Here is a 27,115-nt window from a genome sequence, read left to right as displayed (position 1 = left end):
ATTATGATATGTTTACAAATATATTCAAGGGCTTGAGCGACCATGCAATGCATAGATCTGCATAATCAGGAAGACTCTGCAAAGTGATGTCAGATATCGGGCGGGGGTCATAATACAGAACACAACTATCGAATGTAACAGTCGATAATACAACGTATGCTATAATTACAAGCCTAATTTGTTGGATTTGCATTGAGTTGAAACACCAATTGCTTTTAAAAATGTCTCCACGGCCATAGTTGATGCCACACACAGAATAAAATATCCCATTAAGCCTTCGGTCGAAAGTTTGTAAAACACCCATTATTTTTATCAATGACTACCAGCAACACCGTATATTGATTTGATTTAGTGCAGAGTGATTCTCAATCGCCTGTCCGTCGACCGGTGCCGGTCCGTGGCAAGTTTCCTGTCGGTCAACCAAAGATATTAGAATTTTATAACTCAATTTTATAATGCAAGAAGTTGGGCGCGTGTAAATAATCTAATTCTAAATTGATCAGAATCATGTAAATTGATATGTGATCATGGCCCCAATAACTAACATTACACTGTGGGCACTGCCCCGACAATTTCAATGACTTCTTTACCTCGGTATCGAAAGCGGTGCATAAGTAGGGGTGATGTGGTACCGATGAGACAGTCCTGAAAAACGGTAAGTGATAATCCCATGATTGCAGTACGCAAATTTGTCTACAACTGCATGCTGATGCTGACAGAATCTTTCCTCACATGCAAACACCTTCGACCTGTGTGAGTTATGGGGTGGGTGACAGACGATTTATGTTTTTTGAGGTAAAATAAATTTGGCTATATATGACCTTCGTCAACTCCATCAAGTATGACGGACCTAATGTATGGAACAGTATCGCGCCGGCTATATCCCTCAGTCGTCGAGTATGTCCAGTGTCCACCCACATTTAAGTCGAAATACGAGCAATTTCTACTGAATGAATACTAGTCTGCCCTCTACTTTACCGAACCACGACCTGACATATCGATCTCACCTACCATCACATACCACCTCATTTTGTCGCTTGTCCTTTGATATCAACTACGTTTACTTTGCATTCAGTGTGCAATTGTGCATGCCTCCTTGTACATCGCCAATGCCCAGGTGGGTGTCTGATCCCAGTCTGATTCCAGTCGTTTCGACAACTTCGTATATCTTTTCATTGCATCGCAGTGTTGTGATGTTTTGAAAATATAAAATTTTAATAACTGGACTACTGGGTAATCTTTGAACTTTTCGGAAACAATTTGAACACCGGTATGTTTTATATTTTTAACCGTCAGAGGTCGCCCCGGGGCTGAGTAAGTTTTTGCTGCTTGGCTCTATTCGACATGAGTGAAGGCTAGTATAGATTCGCGATTGAATAAACCTGATTCGAAGGTTTCATCTTGATCGATGTTCATTGTTCATTGATCATATTTAGTTAGAACTCGAAACAGGGTGCACACTGCGCACTTTCGAAAACGAAATACGAAATGATTTCCTGTTATCACAGAGTTATCACAGAATGTGAATCTTCGATTTGTACGTCATACTCAAAGGCATATTTATTCCCTGCACTGCTCGTGGCGTAATGCATGATGAGATGATCGATTAAATTAAATGAATGACAATTATTAGTTCGCCAGCGTAACAGATCGATAGCCTCGACGTGCGATACCTTTTGATATCGAATAGCCTACGAGAAAATACAACACGTCATAGTTGATTCAATGTGGTATTCCGTATTCTGGGTATTCATATCCGATATTATTGTCAATACGCTGTATTATAGCAATAATCACTAGCTTACCGTTGACAGAATTATGGCTGCTTTGACGAAGATCTAATTTCCGTGCAATTGAGAATACTCGTCTTGATTATAATCGTGTCTGCCCCCTTATTTCATCATCGCTATACTATACAATACATGGAATTCCGAGCTAGCCTATATCACGCTAAGGCTAAAGGGATTTGCATTTGATTCCTATCCTTCATGTACAGTACACGCATCCTATGGATACACATTCAACTTTTCCCTGTCTTATCGAATTACGGTTTGTAGGGCCATAGACCGAAATCAAACTAAGAGCACGTCAGTTTAGGCTTTAATCATTCTCCCATGTGACGCGGCTCAGCGCTGTTGACGAACTATTACATAATCGGGGTGAATGGCGGTACTCGAACACTGCTTGCAGGGTTTGACTCGTTCTAATTTCGAACAATGTTTTAACAAGCTTTGGCCATTTCAACTCACAAGTGAAATCTCTGCGAAATCATGTCGCTACCTTGTCGCGATCGATAATCCATGTGTGACTCTTGTTCTGAGAATTGAACACTTCACACAATTGTAGTATTAACGTAATTTATTACACGTAAAGAGTCTGGTGGTATAGATCAAAAGCAGACGGAACATAGCAGAACGGATACAAAATAAATTAGAATCTCCACAGCTTCAACTTCAAACCGCCATATAGCATATCATAGCAGAAACTGTATAACTTTACGCCAACTCTTGGCGTTCCTCCGCGACAGAAATTTGCTCGACTTTTATTTCCGTCATCTTCTTCCTGGTTTCCTGCGCTACGTAAGTCTCTTTTCGCTTCTCAGCACATTGTAATTTCCACGTAACGTCAGGCTCTCGTTTTTGCTCGCAGAATATTCTCCAGGTCGGATCGTGTTTCAAAGATCCGAAATTTCCGCTCATGATGCCGCGATGGAATTGCGCTCCCTTTGTTGACTTGTGCCTATAAGGACGACAAACTAGAAGTTTTGCTACTTCGTTTTACCGAGCCATACAAAGGGTGTATAAATGCTAATCGATGGACTCGCATGACCTCACAGCTCGCGAAAAGTACACGATCGCTAAATAATCCTCAGGCGTTAATTAGTATGATTATTATCTAAACACAATTGAACGCTGTTGACTCTACTAGAAGATGGGAATGTGGTATAAAGATTGTATACCAACACGAGGTGGCTGGTATTGGAGTAGTTTCACTGTTGGTAATCAATTTCTGAATTTCGTCACAAATCTTAAAAAGAGATTTGACATGACGATAACTGCATGGCTCTTTTTTGTGCGGTTTTGTTCATCTGTAGATGACGCTGCTGCGTCGTGTTTGATGATGTTGGTCGGAGGAATCGCGAATGTTCAAGCTGGTGCGACATGTCCCGTTTCACATGCAATCATCGTATACAGTAGGTTATTGTAGAAAGGTGCACGAAAACCCCCTCTTCCGCGGCATAATTTTGAATGATGCATTTTGGCGCTATCCGTGCTCACCACGCCTCAGTAGACCTACGACGTCACGTCATTGTTGAAAGAACTTCTCCGGTCCCAATTTTCTGCTACCCTTTTATAATTTTGATTTGGTTGCGCGTGTACGGTTGCATTTAAAACGAAATTCAATTTAAATGAAACATGTTTAAAACAAGGCACTTGTTTTTATTTTGTTTATAATGTCACGATGTCACGAATATTCAATTATGACGTCATAATGGATTGACATTGACAATAGAAAATATAGGGTAAATGTAGCTCGTTTGACGAAATATCTGTACTGTTGCTGTTGAACCGATTAAGTGTTCCAACCATCCCATATCGATATCCGACTTCTATAGGGTGTTAATTGTCCGTAGGCTCATATAACATGTATTTTGGAAAGTATTTACACAATCATGGAATAATTTTACAACTTGAAAAAAACACAATTTCCTTCAGCTAGTATACTTCCAAATTGTCTTTATTTATTTTATCCTGAATGCTCAATGCTCATATATGCATTTGTTGTTATTGTAGGCCGATATTCGTTAATATGATTTATGTTATCTACCTAGTTGTAACACGGTCCGTCATCGCACGTAACCTTTATTGACTCAGGAACCATTGAACCATTACGCCAATCTGCAATCCTTCGCGGAACCCCACATTTTATCTGAGAAACAAGATCACACCGGGTCTTTTTATTTTTTGGCCGGATTCATACTTTCGCTTATAAACCTAGATCCGAATCGGAGCCGGATTCATACTTTTTCTGATACGACCGGAGTACTCGGGAGTAGTTTGCAGGATTTAGCCAGGTCCGGGCAGATATTGGCAGGAATTTGTTTGTTTTTGGATTGGAGACGGATTTATATTTTTCTAATACGGACGGAGTCGGATTCCATTTGAAGGAACGTGATCGGAGTCGGCTAGGGAATTTGTCGATCTGCCCCGCGCTGATACGCCGTTACTATATATATGACCGGTGCGGAAATTAAGTGTGAATCAGCAGACTTAACCATAAAATATGATTTTCACAGACCTCAAATGAGGCATTAGAATCATTATTATTTATTGCAAATCATTGTGACTCATGCAGAGACCAGTTTAGCAATGTCAGACGTCACCTTAGTACAGGGTGGTCAACCTGCGGCCGCAGAAGGAAACTCGAGCGACCGCCGACACGAAATTCTATTAGTATGTGTTGGCGGCCGTCGACATACTGATTGAATTTACGAATTGACTCCGGATTTTTGATTGATTTTAATTACACTTGAAATTTTCTTCGCGCTGGGCGCGATTCAATGTGAATTTATCTTTCAACTTGAATATAGCAGCAGCTTCTGCAATCTGAGCCGCAATTACAGACGCGAACAGCAGGGCAACCCGCGTCGGCTCGTTGGTCTAGGGGTATGATTCTCGCTTAGGGTGCGAGAGGTCCCGGGTTCAAATCCCGGACGAGCCCGCGTTTTGCATCTCGGGTGGCGTTCGCGCAAGAGCGGGAGGGTTCATTTGTAGCAGCATGGAGTAAAATTTAAAAAAAAATTCATCTTGTTGTTATAAATTCAAAACAATGAATCATTGCGTGGCAATTTTCAAATGGCAATAGGAGATATGTATCAAACAATTTGAACTAGCCGTCACTTGAACTTGTGACTGCCATGGACACGTATTGGCTCCTGTATGGCGGAAGGCCCATAGAACAGTGATACTCAAACCATAACGAGTCCCAGTAACTATTTATAACGTGGCCACCAGCGATTCCGGTACTTTTATTACGCCTATATAAAACATTTCAGTCCTAATTTAACCGTGAATGGACATGGACAGTTTAACACGTGTATTTGGCGTCCAGTTAGTTCATTACGGATATTGCTCGGGAGGTGGGCGTAGGCTTCATAAGTAATCGAAATGTGACCGTGAATAACAGAAAAGTAGAAAGTGCCAATCGGCCGAAACGCAGCGGCGTGATACGCTTTGCTTATTTACAAATGAGCGAATAAATATTGGAGATAGAATCGACATGTCAAAAGAACAGCGTCTCGATTTTGCACCCGGCATCTCTGCGTAGCCTACGCCACTTCACATGACGTGCCAACACCAACAGTAACGATTCGGCTACTGATGACACTTAGGTAAATGCAACCAATGATGGCCAAGATCGGAGTGTCATTACGAATCATACGTATTAGTTGAGAGTCTTGACCTCCGGTGGAACGCCGGAGACTGACGCAGGGAACCCCGGTAAGAACCATATTGGTATAGGCATTTGTAAGACACCGCGACAGGGGATCAGATGGCGAGGAGGAGCCAAGATAGATGAACTCAGGTAGATATTCTAGAGTTGAGATATTGAGTGCATGGTTCGACGAATTTAGAATCAAGGCGCGCCGATGTTTCGCGTCGAAACAAACATCCGAATAGTGAACGGCGGTGGTCGTGCGTGTGAAAATTAGCAATCAACAAGAACTTTGGTAAAATAACAAACAAGTAGTTGAATATTTAATATTGATTGATTACTCTAACACTCGTAGGCCACAGCAAATGCGGTTCTGCATATAATTCTACCATAATTCGAAGGCATCAAACGTAAAACTTAATTCCAGACGCAACATAGATTATATGAGGAATATTTATTATGTCCTTTCACGACACTCAGATTGCACAAATGCACAAGCACAAGATGTGATATATTTTACAGGGTATGACGAGATAAGCTTTGTAATAAAACGAAGTTGAATTCAAGAAAAACACGATAAAGCAACTGAATAACAGTCTTCAACATATCAACTCTTTCTGATTCCTTGCATTTGAAGATTTATGAGAATATTCCGCAAGCGGTCATAATTGGCAGTCGACTCATCGTCCGGGCGGTTTGTCAAACCAGCGGGTACGTTCTTTTCCGAGGAGATAAGCTGAAAATTCGACGGCATGTCACCTGTTCGTTACCACTATAATACGGCGCAATGGGTTCTATAACAAGTGGGGAAACGATAGTATCCGGCCAATTACGTTTGGTTTTCTTATAACGCTGCACGTTTCATTGACAAAGATGGATTGTACTCCAATAAATAACATTGCAAGATTTTGGCCGGATTCGAACCGGATTTACGACCGCCGAGACCGGATCATCGTTTGATTTGATTGTGGGATCATTAACGATTTTCGCGTCGCTTACAGTATAGAAAAAAGTCCTGGCATTTTATACTACATATGGGCTAAGAGCTGGTTGTGATGGAGTTCAAACACCGTTCCTATAGTTTACGCATTGCGATATCTCCTTTTCGCGACATGGAGTTTAGCCGATCCGGGGGATAATTGAAACTGAATTTCGCGTGTCAGTGACTATGGCAGTATAATACCCAGTCCACCTAGCGTTGATTTACTAGATGTATTAGCTCGCGTGCCAATCAATGATTTTGGAATGGGAAATAGAGTGGACTTGAAACAAATGTACAGCACTTCCGTGATTGTTTACCTTCGCTATCTGATACCACAGATCTCATGTCGTCGTCCACTAATTCCAATCTCTGCATTCCGGAATTCTGGTTATTCTGGCGGATCGGACCTCGCGAATGCTTTTCAGTCAGCGCGTCTTGGCGAATCCACACCTCTTTTGCGATGTTCTCCTGCGCTGCAGCGCTGTTCTGCGGCCGATTCGAGACTGCCAGCACAGCGTAACCTACAACAAAATGGGATTGTATTGTATCACGTATTTTATGTGTGGCTTGAGCACTTTGTGGTCAGGGCCAGGGTTGCCATCAGGGGTAGACACTAGACAGTAATAAAGTACTTATAGTTTTTCGGAGTGATCAAGTAAGTTTTGCCAAATTGCGCTAGTTATTCAGGTAATAATGTTTTTGACTACACTTCCACTTCTACTCGACAGTTTGATAGGTGAAACTACTTAATTTCTAACACTTTTGGAATTAGAAAAGTAGAAAGCAATTTGAGTAAAGTTTGCATCAATTTTGACAGAGAAATTTCAATAACCTGCTGGTTATATAGCCCATGTATAGCGATAACTGAATATAAATACGAACATGACACTTATTGGTGGTGTTATTACAGACATTCTGGATAAGTTGACATGTGGAAGGTAGCCATCCCCGACTGACTATACTGAAAGTGTGCTACGCTGCGAAATCTAATTTTTAAAACTGAAAATATAAATCATAAACCAAATCTTTTTCGATGTTGGTAAAGAGTGGGAGCAAGAAATAATGTTCCAAAATCTTAATAGCAGTGGTATACTCCACAGCTGCATCCGAGATGGGTGGCGCGGTAGCGCGATAGCGACCACGGTCATGACATCATAACTCTGGGAGGTTTATCTTTGGGCTCCTCATCGCCGTCTGATCTGCATAAGCGGTGCCTTATAATATGAAAGAATATATATTGACCAGGTGTAAAAAGACCATAGATGTTGTGACACTTAGAATACCGAACAGCAACATCATCGGAACCGATATCATAAGTTAAAATTACACCGAGTCGTGATCGTGAGTATATAGATGCCAGAGTGATATGACTAGTGTTAATATTTGTACAACTCCAGACGGAACGACAAGACCAGCTTCAAGAAGGGAAAATTAAAGGTTCTATTCCGTCGCCACTGCTGCAATAGTCCCATAAATATCATTCCTGAAGTGAAAATTATCGATGGCGCATCATTTATTTTTCATCCACGCCCGCGATCATGCGGTGCTTACTGAAACAAACCTTGATCCGAAAAATCCCCGTGGTCAGACTTGCAGTTGTATTGCACTTCACAATTCTTCTCCGCCTGGCCGGCGAATCTGGCAACGGCCGGTAAATTGTACTCCGCACGTTCTTGAAAATACGCGGCATGAGATTTGCCAGGCTTGGACGAGTTGAAAAGTTCTTCTATAGCACGATCGTCCTGCAACCTCTCGTTTTCTGTGCGAGGCCCGCGACGCCGTGACGATCGCGTTTCGTCGCTCTCTTGCACACGCCTCCTGTAACGGCTTTGATAGTCGGTTCCGGCTAGCTGTTCCGCGGTAGTATTTGGGTTGTTGGAAGGGTTTGTGTCGTGGAAAGCTGCGGATCGCTGGCTTAGTACGGTCGTATTACTGCTAGTGCCTCTGCGTACATGTGGCGAGCTTCCAGGGTCGTGAGATATGTCAAAGTTCCTTGAAAATGAGACGCTGTCTTGTGGATCACGTGAGGGTCTGGTGCGTGCCTTGTTAACGGGTGATTTGGCACCGCGGGATCCCGGTGATAAGTATTCGTAACCGGACGTTGGCGGTTGATGATTTGACCTTGGAGAGGAGGAGCGCGATCCGATGTTGGTATTCTTGATTTTGATGTTGCCGTCGATGCTGCGCATGGGATTACAATAAATTCAAATGATCGGAATTTGAAAACGACAATAGTTGCGTGGAAAGACGAAAATGTCACGGGTAGTTATCAGAATCAGAATAATTTACATTAAGAAGTTTCATCGATTCAAATATCCCTGCGAATTGTGATACAATGGAAGAAATGGATAACGGCAAGAGATGAAGACAAGCAGCCAACCAGACGCATGGCTCAAAACATGGCGATTTAAATCAAGCAGAAAATGACGAAGAAACTCCTCAATATGCTGGTTGACCAAAGCGGGAATCTATAATCGACCGCTGTTCACTAAGCCCATCACAATGTTCATGTGGCAGCGATGAGATCAATTTGACGCAGTTGAACCCAGGCATGATCAGCGAAGAAGCACTTATACTTGTTCGGAGTACTGAAGACGGTTTTGCTCACTTGAACTAATTGGTTAAACGGGTATATCTTTATGCTAAGTCATCTGTCGCGATGATGCACTTTCCAATTTCGAAAGGGCCACCTCCGATCAACTGTGAAATGCGTAGGCTTGATACATCTCAGAAATCGCGACTGCTACTTTCACAGCCCTCACTCACATCCAGTGTCAATGTTCGACGGTACTCGTACATGTAACAACATGCATCTTACCTCAGATCGTTGTTTCGCCGATTGGTGCGTTCCTCGTATCGGGGTCGGTCACTCCTGCTTTGAATGAGGTTTTCTTGCAGAGAAATTGAGTTGATGTTCGGACGTCTCGTTCGGCCTACTTCAAGATACTGAACACACGTTTGAAATAAGATGTTGGTGTCAAAGCCATTGTCATCGATGACCGCATAAGTATAACGGGACTTACATGGGTCAAATGCAGGGGACGGTAATGAAGTAGTTATACTTTTTCAGAGTAATCAAGTAGCGTTACGTGCTTGCGCACCCTACACGGATGGTCATGTTCAACATGCTAGCCTTCTATCGGACATGGGGGAAAATTTTGGGGAAAATCTTCTTACACCATGGATTTCAAAAGTAGTTATGCGTCACTTTGACAATAGACATTGTCACAAGAACAACGTGAAATAGCCTCTGTATTAGGGTAATTGAATATCCTTCCGAAGATAGTAAGCTACCTATCTGTAGTGTACGACGTAGTGCTAAAAGTATACGCGAGTCTGCGATCAAATCTACTTTAAAACTGATTACTTGAGTAGCCATTCATTTTTACTTATGTCTTGGGAATTGTTACTTCTACCTGTAACTAAGTAGTGAGTTGTGGCGTTACGAATGCTTGAGTAGCGACTTTAACCATGGCCACCTTGGGTCCAACGTGACATATCAACATCCAAAACATCGTTAAAAAGTTCGTGACTTTCGTTTGGGGCTACGACGTCGTCGATTTTGCTTGGGATTCTTCGTATTTTTTCAATTGCCCATTCGTCAAAATTCAGCTAGATTCCAGGGATAAGTATGCACATACGTTTGTGCAAAAATAATGTATTGATATCGGATCAAGATCAACGGATCATGCGAAAATCAATTACAGGATTGGACATAGGTTACGGTAAACCCGACTTATGCACCATTTGCAATCGATACCCGATTAGACGCGGATTCGAACATGATACGAAATGAAAGATACGGACCTCGAATCCTGAACAACATATAGTCGACCATTAAAGTGTGTGAAGCCAGCACCAAATCTACTTTTTGAAAAAGCCTTTTCAAGTACTTTTCTGACCTCACACCTTCTACTTCTACTAGAAGAGACACATCCTGGGAATCGCTACTTATGCATGTGCTTACAAATCTACGGTGATACATCTTCGACCTGATTACCAATCCTGACTATCCTAGGACCAACCCTGTAATTAAGGGGTTATATTTATGTTTACCTAAACAAAGCATTGGCTACGAAACAAGCTCGATGTCACCTACTCTCAAACGCAAATCCAGTTCCCGTTCTTGTTCATCAAGTTCAGCCATAGTCATCCTATGACGGCTTACGTCTCTGCCGTTGACCATGCGAGACCGACCTAAAAATCATGATATCTAGCGCTGTCAAACACGTGTACTCTGCGCATGCGCAGTCTTACGTGACGGTGGCAATCCCGATGCGCTCTGCTGCTTTGCAGTTTCGTATCTCCAACTGTAAAGGTCGTCTTCGGGCGGCTTTGGAAGACTTCTTCTTGATAACGAACGCGGCATGGTGCCATAAGAGTCTTGCTGCATCGAATAAGATCGAGACAACGATCGCGGCTTTCGTGATTCGAAGTGATTACTGCCGGCAGAGTAATCTCTATTTTCGTGGTTTTGAGAGTGATGACGTCGTTCCCGCGATCGTCCACCGTTACCGTAACTTCTACATGGCGGCGGAAATCTACCCGGGATTGGTCTATCTCTCGTTTCATAATCGTGATAGTCGAATGGTTCGCGATCAAGCCGATCATCCTCCTTATACACCTGCTCTTCACACTGTTCCGAATAATCAGTATCCAAACACTCACTGTCATAGTACAGTCTTCTTTGGCGCGAACCTTCATGCTGATACTTATGAGAATTATAGCGATTTTGGTAGCTATCCAGATTGTCAGGTTTACGAATGCCAGGATCTCCGTACTCAACGCGCGGTGAGTCATACTGGTATTTCAACTGTGATGGTTTCACGCGCGGTTGGCGGGCATTTTCAACCACAAACGATGGTTGGTCGTCATTCAAGGCAGTCGGTACTGACAAACTTTTACGAAGCATATTTATCATAGGCTCTGTTTTTGGAAGAACATGACGTTGTGCAGAGCTCGACAGGTCGTCTGGTGAGGTCGCACGAGAGTTACCACGCGAACTTACATAGCGTCCATGCGGACTAGGCTCCCGGCTCCCGGCTTGACTGACTCGTCCAGGGTCACGAACATACTCGTATCGGTAGACATCGCCCGGAATATGTTCTGCAGGCATTTGCAACCCACGGGGTTGCTTTGTTATCGGGCGATCAGCACCAAAAGGGTAGCCTTGATACATATCCATGCCGAAATAGTCATTGGTAGAAGGGTACTGTGCTAATGCCGGATCGTATTGAGAATGTGGAATATTATGCACTTTATTGAACTCCATCATATAATTTGGAGGGTAGCTGTAAATCGGCGGCCCATATGCATTTCTTTGGTAAGGATACCTGTGAGGACAAGGAGGAACTTGCGCTCCTATGTGTCCTGCAATGCCTGGATCAGGATATCGTACAGCGTTGCCCGACACTCTGTATACTGCGTTGTTAGGAATTACTCTGCTATTTGGCGGTACGAATCCATGTGGCGATGGGGACTGTCCGCATTGAAAATCCTGATTTGACCTAATGACGTTGTTCATATATATATTGCTAAGTGGGTTCTTGTTAATTCCTGGTGCTGCAGCATCGATATTTTCCATGTCAGTATAAGCACCTGGTCCTAAAACATTTCCGCCGTAATCTTGTTTTACTGTTGATGATTGTGAAACTGCACCCATGAGTTGCTGTGTGATGTCACGGTCCACTCCTCGTTCTCCAGTCTGTGACGTTGACGCCTTTGTTGACGCTTCTCTAATAGATTTTGCTGGGCAAGAGTGCTTGTCGGAGAATAATTCATCCAGTTCACTGTTGTTATTCAGAGATTCGATGAGGTTTTTGAGTTTTCTCAGATCTGCAATCGTCAATGCCCCCTCTGCAAACGAATCTGAACAAGTTTCATTTGTCGGTGAGACCTGCGTCGATGAATCTACCGACCTCACGCTACGTCTGGGCGTAACTACCACGTGCGAGTATTCCGGTGCTCCGGAAACTATCCGGGTTTTCACATCCATCGGCGATGACGATGATATGGCCTGTGTCGATTTTGTCCCACACGGAAAGCACTGTGCCAGCCCATCCGTGAAGATTCCCGCGCCAGACGAGCTATAGTCGCCCGTTACGCTGGAAGCGTCGCAGTGAATAGAGGATTCGACGGCGTTTGTATTCATAGGTTTTTTCGGCATAGTGAAATTCATGTCACGGGTAATATCGATGCTTCGCGTACTGACTGCAATGGCAGGACTACTCTCCTTATACTGCTGATATCCGCTTTGACTCCTTAGATCACTAGGATCTGAAAACGTTGGACGTACGGACGACTGATCGTCTGGCTTGACAGCGCTCGTGGGCTGACCTTTGCCGTACGGTAGACCGCATTTCTTACCGGCAGTCGATGATCGCGAAGTTTTGCGCGATACGTCAGTCTTTTGCAGTAAATCCGCGAAGCTATCCGTCGAAGTGGTGCGCTTCATAAACATATTAGCCAGCTTCTTCGGTTTGACCCTGGAATCTCGTGAATTCCTTTGCCCGTCTCTGTTCGCTTCGGCATGAAGCGGTTGGAATGTATATCCTCTCCCTCCTACTGCTGAACTAGGGAAAGTTGGTAGGGAAGTCGTGGCTGCTCTCAGGAATTCTTCCTCGTCTTCCGATTCCGTGATGGACGTAGGAGTCACTTCGCCTGATAGAATTCGCATATTTTCCTTCATTTTCTCTTGGAAATCTTGCAGATCTGTATCGACCGCTGACAGCTCATCTTCGATTCTGGTCTTCCTTTCGGTGCTGATCTTGATTTTACCTGATGGTTGCTTGAAATCGTAGGCCGTGCCGCATGTGGAAGAAGGCAGTGGCATTCTCGGGCACTTGGTGCCTGTCGGTTTCGGCTTAGATCGCTTATTAACATTTGAAATATATCTCTTATGATTACTCGATTCAGAATCTACTGCTGGAAATGATTTGTTGATCGTTTCTAAATCATTTCCGACTTGACAGCAATCTTGTTGTTGCAACCCTTTCGAAAGAGAATAATTGTCATCGCAGGTATTTTTGTTTACTATCCTATGGTACTGTCTTGCGTATTCGCCCGAGCCCATCATCGGGCTGTAGTTTAGTTCATTTTGCAATCCTTGTGGGTTTCCCGTAGTCAAATCGCCCGCCGACTTTGCCTTGTTTTCGTTCCTATGCGAGTCAATCATAGATTGATAGGATTCAGACTTATCCGCCCGAATCAGTTTGTTTGGAGCCGATGTCGTCTCAGCGTTCAGCAATTGCCCTGTGAATACATCATTCAAGTTGCTGCTGTTGTCTTACAAGAGTTTATCTGGCATGAGTTGTTGTTGCTGCGCAGTATTCATGCTGTTACATGCTTAGTTCTTTGATTGCATTTGCGATCAACATTTGCCATAATCTACTAGATCGGAATTAGATGTATAAATGACTACCTGTCGTGTCAGGGTGATCACCAATTCTGCCAGAGTACTCGAACAGGTTATCGAAATCACCCTCCGTGTCGTTCTCTTCGAGATCATAGTGATGTCCCGTTGACGCATATTGCTCCATTCTAGATAAAATCTGACCGGATAGCTCATCGCCTGATTGCAGATATCCTGAACGATGATAAGGATTCGTGTTGTACTGGATATTTCTATAATATTATATATATTGAAAGCAGGGCCGAAACAGCACTTCGTCATCCCCCAACGTTGGTATTGGCCCCAATAGGGTGATAAACCTAACCTCTGCGGGGCTTCGCTGTTATTTCTTCTCTGGCAAATAGTGTTCTCTGCGGCATGGCATTTGTCTTGTAGATTGCCAGGAGAGGATCATTTGGTACCAAACATTTATAGGCTCCTATGGATAATTGAACATATACATATATCAAAGTTTTCGCCCAGCATAATGACATTCCACTTCGGCCAAGGTTTTCTCGCTGCAGATCGTTCTGGCACACTTCTAGGGGTTGCATGTTACATTGCCTAAAACTTCATACGGTTTGATGCGTCGTGACGCGGTAATGGCCGACGGCGAATGCCGATCTCTATAATTCATGAGTATCTTTCCTTTGGGGGAAGGGTGCCCAATAATGAAGAGATTTGGCAACATTATATCGCGCCCAGTGCGAAAAAAATTTGAATACAGTTGCATAAATTTTCAAAAACAATACTCTATAATTTATTTTAATTCACGAAATAATTTTCGGCTCCCTTCGTATGCACACGAACCAACACCTTTTAGAGGTTGCCTTCATTCCCAATGTTTTCGTGGCATGGAATTGTCTGTATCATGAATATTTTAGCGCCATACCATAGGGACGTTATTCATGGCTTGGTTATTAATTCGTTTAGAAGTCGTTACTTGTAAGATAAGATTCTTGACAGCTAAGCTTGACAAATTTCCATTTATATTTTCGGTCGAGTTATCACTTTAATTTAATTAATATCACCCGTCCAATAGAGGCATACCGAATGTTAAACGCAGTCGTTGATTTGTAGTTGGCAAGTCCGGATACTGGCAAATGGCAGTTTGGGGGTGATAAATTATTAAAATCTCATTTGCATGGCTACGAATCGGTGTGACATCGACAAGAAAGTAACACGGCAATTGGGTCGATAAGAACCTTTTCCGTGGCAGGTTGCAATGTATCACATCGAGCGTATACGTTCGGAAGTTGAAATATATCTGGGACTATATAGCGGAAATTAGGGTTGCATTTAAAACAAAAAATCAAGTTAAAACAAACATGTTTAAAACAAGGCCCTAATTTAAAACATGTTTTTTATTTTTATTCAAAGCCATGACGTCACGAATATTCAATTGCGACGTCATAGTGAATTGACATTGACAATTGAAAATATAGGGTAAATATAGCTCCTTTGACGAAGTATCTGTACTGTTAATGTTGAGCCGACTTTTTTTAGGGTTCCAACCATCCCATATCGATGCACGTCGGCTATATCTGGTGGTAATTGTCAGTAGGCTCATATAACATGTTTTTTGGAAAGTATTTACACAATTATGGGATATTTTACAACTTGAAAAAAAAACAATTTTGTTTTAAAAAGGCTTTTTTTTAAAAAACACTGTATAAAACATGTTTCAAACAAAGTGTTTTAAAACACCGTTTGTTCTAAATGCAACCCTTGCCGAAATAGGAAGCATTCTCTTCACCACTAGCGACGTTTCAGATATCACAGCCACGTGTGTGGCTGATATGAAGTATATTTCACGTTTTATGTGTCAGCTCCGATTGGCATATTGGCATATTGGCCATATGAGGTACGAAAATATTATGGCCGCTTCTCTGATAACATCAACCGAACAACACCATACGAGTAGTCGCTCGTAGATCCGATGACGTAATGGCTGCTTTATATAGGAGCGACGTAGCAAATGACTGGAAAAATCAATACCCATTTCGGATAGTGTAATTTGGTTTAGGAACGCGCAGGTTTTGCCAGTCGATAACCTATTACAGCAAAAGGAGTTCGCTTGCAGTAATACTATATATATTCAAATTCAATTCAACAGCTCCTATAATGTACCACAATTTCACGGGACAATGTGTGCTGGATATAACTACCAAACCGAAACAGTTTCCAACAAATCATAGTGACCATGCCATGCGTAATCCGCGCACCAAAGCCTATATATCGTTTACTATAACTCAATAGAACGATGAGTCTGTTCTCATAAACTGCATTCATTGACTTCATAACACCAAATGTTATTAATGCCCATCATGAAGCACACCACAAAACGAAAGAACTTCAGGATAAGATACGATCTATACAAGACGGGGAACGTTTTCATGACACTCCGCCACATGACATTTCACACAACCTCAATTCAACTTCGGGTGTAATAATCCAATAGGGACATCCCTTGAGCAGTGTCATCTTTATTTGGGGAATTATAAGGAATCGAGATTATAGTCCCACTATTTTTGTTTTTGTAAGGAAGGCGACTTGCTAAGCCGTGACATACCTGTGTTGACTTGCGAGATGGCAGGTGCCAGAAAAAATGAATCGGTCCCGTCCAGTTCCTCTTCTTTCAAAATCGCAGGTTCCACACTGTCCTGGTATTGAGATTGGGATGCACCCGTTGCAGAATTTCGTCTTGGCACAACTTTAGGTAATTCTGTAATACAGATAACGCATATAGGTCAATTCCCCCTTAAATTCATGACCTGTAAATATATAGACCAGATGTGAACACCTGTAACAGATCCCGTGATATATTGATGCATTTTAGTTTTAATAATTCAAAACCTCTCAAGACGGAATCAATCGTGAAAGCTCGTTTTCCAGTTGATTCGTTACAATCAATTTTAAATCTAAAGACATATGATAATGATATGGTATTTGTTCAAGCTCTTGTGGAATACTTTAGCAATATATGTACTATTATTGCAATATGACGGTATAAAGTGGATATTATTATCATAATTATATTCTTCATTCACAGTAGAACTGGTAAATACACACAACAGTGGTGCTTATAGCCCGATTAGGGCTTTGTGCTCCACGACATTACATTTATCACACAGTTCAATGCATTTCTTCAGGTTCAATTGCTCTTTCACTCTCTCAACAGTCTCTGTATGTTCTAGGCTTTCATCGGTACTTTTTGTCGTCGACTTATATAGCTCGACCCATATCTGTTTTGTTTTTTTGAGTCGCCGCAATTGCAGTGAGGTCGGCGATGAGGAGCCCATAAAGTGGATATGTTTTCATGCGATAGTTTGTTAAATGTGAATCAGAGCACCCTTGTACGACCACTTTTGCAATGAGTATTCCTTTTGTCCGATTTCTGACTAAATATTGCTGGGATTTTATTTAAAATCATCCGTTTTCGTACAAATGTCACCCCCTGTTTTAGAAACTAGCTCAGACGTGCTAAACTTTCGGTCTGCGAGACCATTTTGTGCGTCCCGCGACAGCTCCTCCACATATCGCTCCAGAGCGGGAAAAAGTCATACTGAATCCATGGCTAGTTAGCCAAAATGTTTACCCTGTTTTAAGTCAAAATCTACCTGCCCATAATGTTCGCGAACAGAACATGCCAAACTTGACGCGATGTTGTCACTACCGAAAGCGACGACCTTGTTTTCTTGTGATTTATTTACAGCCAATACAACATATATTACACCGAGTGCAAAATATTTCAAACGGAAGGGATCAGGTGTATTTATGTATACATTACCGAAGTGTAATGTGGTCAGTTTTCAAATAAGTTTTTCCATATATTTTTCCTTAAGCTTTACAGCTGCCGTGTTTTTGTCAATTATTTATTATTGGTATTTTGAAATATAGAGAGTAAGGAGGCGGCTCTTATTAATGCGAACGGTATGGCGCAACAAGTGCAAGGTTTGTCGTGAAAAGTCGAGTCAGGAGAAGTAAAGCTCAAAAGTTATAACAATATGTGACAAGAGTCCACGAATTCGGTGACGGCTGCAAGAAGTATACCGGGTTAACTAAAAGGTTATAATAAGATTTAGTCCCTCATAATGTTGTTTTACTGTCAATAGTTGCATGCTCGGGGAAGTCACCAATATAAGTCACAGGAATACCTTTACCTATTGGGTAATTTCGGGTGAAATATTCGACGAAGGGGTCCGCGAAACGACCATGGTTGTAAGACACTATAGCTATTGAACTGCCCTATGGTCTAAACCAGTGATTCCCAACCTATTTCGACTCATCGCCCCCTTTTCAAGCTCGACGCCGATCATCGCCCCCCAGATTTTGTGAACCGAAAAATCGGTATACAAACTGTAATCAAAGGCGGGTTGCCTAAAAAAAAAAAAAAATAAGGTCATTTCTCCGACTTGACTCCAATATTGCCGTTTTAACGCGTCATCGCCCCCTATCGCCCCCTTCGATATTTTCGCCCCCTGTCGCCCCCTTTGTCAATTTTCGTCCCCTATCGCCCCCTTCGTCATTTTCGCCCCCTTAGGCCGCCAAATCGCCCACTGGGGGGCGATATCGCCCACGTTGGGAACCACTGGTCTAATCAGAGGTGGTCAAAGTAGTCAAGAAAGCTACTCAAGTAGAAGTAGAAGTAGCGACGACAAAATCTACTCAAGTACAAGTAGAAGTACTTCTTCCATAAGCAACCTAAAACTACTTGAAGTAGAAGTAGAATTGACTGACTTTAAATCTACTCAAGTAAGTAAGTAGTTTTGAAAACAGTCTTAATTCGTTCGCACGGACTGTAAGCTGCAAATTGAACTATGTAGAAGGTGCAGAGAGCTTGATTCGTATTGATGCATCCGAGGAGATGAGATGCAAATTATAGCATTGATATGAAAATGCGCTACTAACCCGTTGTTTACTAGAAGACCCCGTTTTAGAGAATATCATGACATGGCGCCCTACCCCATATTATAAGGCCCCAAGTTTAGGCGAAGAGCAATACGGAGAAGTTGTATCGGATACGATTTCAACACTTTGCGCGATTAGTATACGTTAATAACAAATATTGTGGATCGTAAAATCTATATTTCGTGTAGCTTTATTTTCGGAAGATAGAGGCTTTACTACACTTGCTTTTATGTTTCAACATGTAGGCCTGTGTTCCGCAGACAAAAGAACTGAAAGTAACTAGAACTCAAAGTATGATACTCAGAATTACAAGTGAAATACAAATACCACTTCTTAAAAGTGGAAAATATATTTCATGTCTTTTGTCCATAAAGCTTCAAAGGTGATCTGCTAAAACAGGTGTAACGTTAAAAAAGCCACATTTTCCAGATTAGCAGGACACGTCATGGGCTGTTAGTACGATATGATAGGTAATTGCTAGATTGCGAAACGGTAGTTTCAAACGTTATGGTGGGTCATATATACTGTGATGAAATATTTGATATGGGCAACAATGCGGTGTGAGCGGAGCCAAGCAATCCAGTACCTAAATTATATTCACTGATACTCTCGTGAAAACATATTTGTCACTCCATAACTACTGTGCGCGAAGCGCAACAAAATTTCTGGACTTCACTTGACTTTCATGAATATTAAATGTTGATACTGCATGAAAACAGCCCCAAAATTCCTCAGGCTATCTTTAGTATTGGGGGATTAAACTACTTCTACTTGACAAACTGAAAATAGCGAAAAGTAAGTAAGTAGATCACAAAAGATTATGAAGTAGAAGTAGAAGTAGAGAAAATCAGATCTACTTGAGTAAGTACCAGAAGTAGAGGAAAACTACTTGAGTACTTCAAAAAAGTAGAAGTACTTCGTTACTGACCACCTCTGGGTCTAAATGCAATACTTTAAGTGGATTTCACTGAAGAAGGTTCAGCACCCGATTATGTGCTACATAGGCTATATGACATCGCGTACAAGAAACTGTAATGCAGTAATTAGCAGTAGGCTACATACCAACAGATATTGATTTTTCGGCACCTTTCGTTATTCTTTCTGAATTCTTCGACGATGTTTTTCTTGGCAAAGCGCTTGGCGGTTTGGGTGAGCCCTCTCTACTGCACGCGGGTATTGCGGCCGAAGAAACAGGTGAGTGTTTACTGATTGAGGCTTGATTAGATCGAGTGCTTTGTATCTGTAAGTAGAAAGTAAATACTTAAAAATGTCACTCTTGGTATATACCCGATTTTCGGATCCACGAATTCGCACACAAATTCATACGATACAATTAAAGACTGCACCAATTGCAGACGACAAATCTAAATGTATAAACATCGGTCGGTTTAAATCAGTGGTTCCCAACGTGGGCGATTTGGTGGTCTAGGGGGCCGAAAATAACGAAGGGGGAGATAGGGGGCTATGGCACATTAAAACAGATATATTGGAGTCAAGTCGGAAAAATGACCTTTTTTTAGTCAACTCACGACAATTTAGCTGCTAAGTGTATAAGTTCGAGGTCGAGCCGAAAGGTTGACTTTTTTTTAGTCAACGCACCGGTGATTACAATTTGTATGGCCATTTTTCGGTTCAAAAAAATTTGGGGGCGATGATCGGTGTGGAGCTTGAAAAGGGGCGATGAGTCGAAAAAGGTTGGGAACCACTAGTGTAAATCATGCAAGAGGTTCATACCCTCGTACAAGTTTAGCGACTTGGTCGACACGGATTACTTGGTGACTTGAAATTGACTCGAAAACGATGCTTGAAGTCACGAGTCAATCCACGTTGTGAAAAGCCGAGTCAAGTCAAGGCATCTGAAAACGTTGACTAGAGTCCCCCCAACACTGCCTTACAGATAGATATTTAAAGTGATGCGTATCCCTGTGTATATTGTCGAAGAGTAATATGCCAACTGTATACCGATTGTAGGGATGGTGTGAACCTCTGAAAGGTTCAGGTTCGTGAGAACGCGAACCTTTTTGAAAGGTTCTGTGTGAACGCGAACGTGAACCTCATGTCGTCACGTGATGTCATATTGCTAATTCCAATTCTACATTTCAGTGAATTGATAGCTTTATTAATGTACACGATACCTAGCGACAACTCGGGTCACTGAATGCCACAATGCTGAGGTACATATTGACGTTTTAAACGTGGCCAAATGTATCAACTGGGGCAATCACATGATATAATAATACCATAAAATCAATATCTTCCGTCGCTTATCCAACAATTTCGACGAGAACTTTGCAAGGAAATATCTTATGCCTTAAAGGTCTAGGCCAGACCAGACAAGGTATTCGGCGTCTGAGTATTGCTACGTTGATATTGAGCAGAGTGTAAAACGGGTTTCTATACTTGCTGCCGATATTACCCCCAATAGCAAGTTATACAGCAGTAGCCCACACCGCAATCACACGGATTTTGTTTTCATGCTACAACAAACATATAAAATAGAGATTGACCCCGTACGCTTGTTAGGTTTGTTTTATACATCAGACAACAATATCAATTTCATTGATTGGTTGAAAAGGCATCATTCGATGACTTCCTACATGTAGTGTTTCGCTCTTGATGTTGTGTGATTGTGGGCCAAGCTCACAGCTGAGAGTCACTAAATGTTCTAGCAAACTTTTATAACAAAGCAAATAAAATTTTTGAGATTGTCAAGTTGCATGGTCGCTTAGCGTTGATTTTTATGCTGCCAGCACCATGCATATATAGTGACAATATTGCAATAAATTTCAACCAAAGGTGGTATAATGAAGTGACAATCGTCATATATGAAAAAGGTACACAGTGCAGAACCTACCAAGGTTCGCTCGTGAACGTGAACCTCTAAATTTCTGAGGTTCACACACAGAGCTCGAACGTGAACCTCACGTTCACACCATCTCTATGTCGTATAATAGCTACTACTCAAAAACATAACCCAGAGAGTGTTTGCTAATAAACTAATATGACACATGCTGACATGCATGCAATTGATGAAAATGACATAGCGTTGATGGTTTGTGCGTTGAATGCTCAAACAAACGTTAAGGTATAGGATCCTTAACTGACGAACGCGGTTTATGTATTGTACCGTTATCATGTCTAAAAGGAAGACGCTGCATGTTTTAGCATTATAGGCGGCGCGTTGATGCTGTACATAGGTGATAGCACACCTCTATCAGCAACATTTTTTGTGCTCTGACAGGCATTTGACGATCGCTACCCGTTAAAATTGTTCATACACATTGGCTAGCTACACTGATCAACCATGGGATTTTCACAATTATAACTACGATCTGGCGTAAATGCCAAGACGGAATGTTACGAAAATACGGCATAATGTGTAGATTATTAGCAACGGCCGTATGATCTACGTTAGCCTTTGTCCATATGTGTGGTATGGTGAATAATTTATTAGATTTTTGCTCTTCCCGAACGAAATCCGATGATGAGAAGCCGGCAAAGATAATGTCAGCTAAGGGCATATGTTATGGTATTACAACAGATAAAATTTTGTTTGCCGCTTTGTGGGTGTTGTCGTTGTTTAGTGTTCACAGTGTTTCAGCATATACGGTCATGGTCATATTATGGTAGGTTGATATGCTTTGTTATAATGAGCTTCCGACGACTTATAACTTGGTCCATTCCCGTTCTAGACTCATATAAGATATCGATTCTGTGGATCTGTGGACTATTTACTTGAGGGGTTCTGTCTTTAGACTTGACTTCCAAGTATACTTCAGAGTTTTGATTTTCGGGATAATAACTTACTGCTCACATAGACTTCGTTCACTAGATAGTAGTTTTGGGATGTGTTCGTATCACTTTTATGAACGAAAATGTCATGACACCAGGGCGAAAGAGCTCCGGATCATGATAACGGAATATATTTGGACAATGGCACGTATTTAGAGTCTCATGGGTAATTTTGCATTATAGTCGCAAACATGCACGCTGCAGTTTTGAAAGAGGCCACATTCGATTACCTGATTAACGTATGCGACCCATCGAGAAAATCTACATTTTGAAACTACATAACAGATATTTATTTTCTACTTCAACTTGGCATTATTTTGACATGTCTTTGTATATCTGCAAACTAATATAGGCTTATATATGCCTACGCGCATGCGTTATGTCATTGGGATTCAGACCACCCGTCGATATGAAAATTGTATTGTTGGAGAGATGATAGTGTAAATTGGTAATTATGAGTTTAGACCACTCTGGGAACGTAAATCATACATAGAGATCATGAGGATAATAGCAGTCAGGAACCTTTACGCCAAAATGCGGTATATAGTTATCACATTGAAAAAGAATGCGACTTTTTAGCAGGCATCATACAATTTGCATACGTTTATGTGCACAGAAATTGCAAAGACTAATTATGAAAAGCTACAATGTACCTCAAAAGCTGCGAATAAGCCGATAAAGACACCGAATTGAATACTCGACTGCGTAAAAGCTGTGCGACGCTATTCTGTGGACCTCTAATGTAATTGAGTAGCAATCAGCGGCTTAACTTCTACTTCCACATCATTAGCAACGTTAGCTACGTTGATCACCTGTAACACGCGTGTATAGGCTACATATTGCAACAATCTGCATAATACGAATATAGCTAGTCGCCATTTCGAATAGCACGCTCATAACAGTGCCCTTTATAAATACGATTTCGTATTAGAAGGGATTACGTAGCGTTTTGTTTCATGAGTATGATCTTTTCTAATCTCGAATCAGTCAAGAAGCATCAGCTATGCGTATCGTGTGGTCATATTATACTCAGTTAGATGTTCAGTATGATGCTGAAACACAGAAAAACCTCAAAATCTTAACCAATTGAAGACGCGTTTTTACCAATGTAAAGACACGTGAAAGTACAACTGCGATTCCCAATCTCACCTGATTGCCAGAATTCGATACTTCAAGCTCGGAGCTTTTGGAACACGTGCTGGAGTTGTAGCTGTTGGTGTGCTTCGATGATTTGTCTCCCGCGTCGGAAGAATCGTGCCTTATTACGCCACCTGTAGTAATGCTCTCCGACTCCTTTTCCCGACTAGCATTTGGACCACTGGAATGTTTTACGCTGGAGGAATTTCTGGTAATTTCCTTTTCCTTTTGACCTCTGGCAGACTGCGTGTCATGGCTTTGAATTTTGTCATCGCGATCGATTTCTGTTGACAGCATCTTAGATACGCCATTGTGACTCGGCAATTCCGATTTGCCATCGGACATAGCCGCCTTTTTCAATTCCTTATCTTCCGATAATTGCTGTATTAGCGCTTCTGATACGCTGGGCCTCTTCGAATTTGAAGGAACCGAACTCTCTTTGGAGTTATCGATGCTTCTTTGCGCTGGCAATTGGATTTTACCAGACTTCACGGATTTATTATGCGAGCTTTCTGGGGGTGTGGCAGATGACAACTCGCGGGGATCTGCTATAAATAATATAGTTGAATCGAAATGAAAGTGATTTCATCCATTTGAAAACGTTAATATGGTCCTTCGATGTGACATAAAATATATTGAAACGAGAGGAAATGACGGAAAGCATTCACACTGTAAATATATCGGTGGATATTTTCTAGATTTCCACCATCGCGTAGGTTGCAAATCAGGTCTCTTGGTAACAAAAGTTGCTTTAACGCTCTTTTCAATGGATGAAACGAGTCAAATTCATCAATGCTCTGGAGATATAGCCCAAGAATATAGTAGATTCCATTTACTTCTAACATGTTTAAAAAAGCCGTTATCGCTCCAATACGATAATCAAAGGCACGCAAGGTTTCATCAATTATTATCAATTTCGGCCGGATAAAAACTCAATCTCGTATGGCAATATGGTGTTAGATATAACATAGGAATGAGAATTTACCTGTGGTAGTAGGGTTCTCGCTAATTGATTCGCATTCAGTCATAGAAATACGGGAACGTCCTTTTGTGCTCTTCGCCCATGAGTCCCTCCTTGACTTCACGTGCGGGCGAGGGTCGGATTGACTTCTCTGTCTTTCAATTGGTCCTGAACAAGCCAGAATATATTCGTGTATAGCGACACATCAGATTGCAAGACTGGATGATGTACTAAACGGAGCAGGTACAAGAAGTACCAAAAATTGGGTTAACGGGAATCCGGAACACTATTTATCCCGCATCCCGGATTGATAAATTATCAACTATGAAATTGGTTAATTGGTAATTGAAATCACGAGATTCATCTTCTAGACTAGACCGGAATTGTCGAATCGTTTCAGCGATATCAGACATAATAATGCTTACATATTTGTGCTTCAGGCTCATTCGAAGCAATGTACGGAAAAAAATATGCAATAAAAACCAAAGGAGCATATAGTCGTACGGTCGTGTTCACCTCCTCGAATGTTATCATGATGCAACTCTTGTAGTCTTGTATAGCCTATTCACGCTAACACGCTACTTCCAATCCCCAACATTTTATCTCATTTGCCAAATAGTATGATGTGCATATTCGCACCAAGGAATGAAGCCACTTCTATGAATTTCATCTGAAGTCGTTCGGATCTGAATACCTAACCGCAAACATATTTATGCTAGTGCTACAAGTAAAGGGTTCGAGCTTTCATATAACGTATCGATTGATTGACTTTCACCACATTTCTCTGAAACGTGTCATGGCCCGTGAAAAATCAGTAGCGGTCAATATCCCAGTATTACCAATAACGATGATTCGTAAAGGACACCACATAACCATATCCGCAGTGAAATCAAATTGAATATTTTCAGTCGTGATACTAGGGAAGACTATGACTAGAGTTAATATTCATTCCAAGCAGTGAGATAACGTTACGGCAAAAGTTATTCGGTCAATGGTTCGTTTGTTGTCTGAAATTTCTGTCTATTCCTTACACCTCAACATTGCGATACCAATCAGGCGAAAGACTCGATGAAGTTCATGAAGCTAACACCGCTCGCTATGAGGCTCCGCTTCCGGCATATCGTCTAATCAGGAATGCGTTCGCACTCAAACCAAATACACATGGAATATATAGGCGTCACTTCGGGAAATATATTGTTGAGTTTTGCCCGAATGTAAAGCAATCGCAAGCAATCTGAATTCATATCTTCGGATATGATATCCGATGCATGACTCAATGTGGGTAAATCGCGTATTGCGGGAATATTCGATACCATTATGTGATTGCTGCAATAGGACTTTACCGGTCATGAGCGGAACGGCCTCGAAATATTCTCCATCAAAGTCGGTAATTAATACTAAATGATTCATTGGCCATTTTCACACATGTGTCAATCTTTCAGCCCATATCTGTGTGAGAATGTGGAGCATTGATGGTACTTCATGATGGGAAGGCATTGAAATCTACTAGTTTATCGAAATGTACAGATTGGTAATCGCGAGCGCTATACGCCCTTACTTCCAGGTTTGCTCCGCGCACTATAATCCGACGAATCACCTTTGCCGCTATCCGATAAAGATCGCCTCTTTGAAGGTTGCAGATCGCCTTTAGAATCCTTGTTTTGCGAGTTTCGGACGGGATCCTAGACACCAAAAATCCAGTGCGGTTTAACGCTGAGCTATGATTTTAAATGCTTAGCAGCGTGCATTTATGCGGAATGAAAGAAAACTCTGGGCGACCACACCAGCTTTCGATGTAGCTTGATATGGTTTGTCGAAGACACAAGTCCCGTGAATATTTCATCAATTCGGCATTCCCGTGTGTTTTTGGAAGTATACTTTTATCTCAAAGATTCCTAATTTAAATACACATTTAAGAGTACACACACCCAACCATTGTTACCAATATCCTACAAATGTTATGTCAGGCATTTCAAAATGCGCCAGTCAGAAATTATCCAATCGCTTTATTACCATGATGTTGGTCGATGTAAGTGTCTGAGCCAATTGAGCTAGCTCGGTGCTCGAATTTCGTATTCACCAATCTTCACTACTGACCGTATGAGTTTTGATCAATCATTCGCTCTAATTATATCACATCATCAATTCGAGTAACTATAAATTATAAATGTATTTCCTAGCCTCCGAACATAACCAGTCGGCCATGCAAGTTAAGATGGCGATTGATATACAGGCGCACAAGAATTTCGCGCTACCTGATGACCCCTGAGCGTAAGAGAAGGTCTAATGAATAATTTGTCAGCTGATGACTGATTTTCGAACATAGAATACATTGGTGAAAGCACGCTCCATGAATTATTCATTTGAAGTCGCCAAAGTGTATTGATAACGGTTGGTCCGGCACTGGATCAGGAAGCCGAATAATGTAAAGCAACCGCCTACAGATGCGATATGATGTTCATTGGAACGATTAGTAATTTGTGATAATAGCGAAACTGCTCAAGAA

General features: G+C 41.7%; 1 protein-coding gene and 1 non-coding gene across 5 annotated transcripts in view; one reads left to right on the top strand and one right to left on the bottom strand.

Moving 5' to 3' along the window:
* Positions 1 to 4,650: 4,650 nt before the first annotated feature.
* Positions 4,651 to 4,722, top strand: Trnap-agg (transfer RNA proline (anticodon AGG)). Its single transcript has one exon. It is a non-coding gene; the product is annotated as a tRNA-Pro (tRNA).
* A 1,153-nt stretch (positions 4,723 to 5,875) lies between these two features.
* The window catches only part of LOC145453633 (uncharacterized), a 31,400-nt gene continuing 10,160 nt past the window's right edge, over positions 5,876 to 27,115 (bottom strand). For 2 of the 4 annotated variants that reach the window (XM_080331603.1, XM_080331606.1), the window contains exons 6-17: positions 26,168 to 26,291; positions 24,634 to 24,777; positions 23,661 to 24,196; positions 19,782 to 19,959; positions 16,381 to 16,533; positions 13,839 to 14,003; positions 10,676 to 13,669; positions 10,518 to 10,615; positions 9,237 to 9,364; positions 7,980 to 8,599; positions 6,736 to 6,939; positions 5,876 to 6,172 (exon numbers count right to left, since the gene is read on the bottom strand). In XM_080331603.1, coding sequence (XP_080187729.1) covers positions 6,117 to 6,172; positions 6,736 to 6,939; positions 7,980 to 8,599; positions 9,237 to 9,364; positions 10,518 to 10,615; positions 10,676 to 13,669; positions 13,839 to 14,003; positions 16,381 to 16,533; positions 19,782 to 19,959; positions 23,661 to 24,196; positions 24,634 to 24,777; positions 26,168 to 26,291 — 5,400 coding nt within the window. In that variant the 3' untranslated portion in view covers positions 5,876 to 6,116. The remainder of the gene's footprint in view (positions 6,173 to 6,735; positions 6,940 to 7,979; positions 8,600 to 9,236; positions 9,365 to 10,517; positions 10,616 to 10,675; positions 13,670 to 13,838; positions 14,004 to 16,380; positions 16,534 to 19,781; positions 19,960 to 23,660; positions 24,197 to 24,633; positions 24,778 to 26,167; positions 26,292 to 27,115) is intronic. The other 2 variants (XM_080331605.1, XM_080331604.1) reach the window with 2 other exon arrangements.

Source organism: Botryllus schlosseri, chromosome 13 (assembly GCF_051294905.1).
Source record: "Botryllus schlosseri isolate E-star chromosome 13, Bs_hap1, whole genome shotgun sequence".
Taxonomy (NCBI): domain Eukaryota; kingdom Metazoa; phylum Chordata; class Ascidiacea; order Stolidobranchia; family Styelidae; genus Botryllus; species Botryllus schlosseri.
This window is presented reverse-complemented; position numbering and strand designations above follow the sequence as displayed.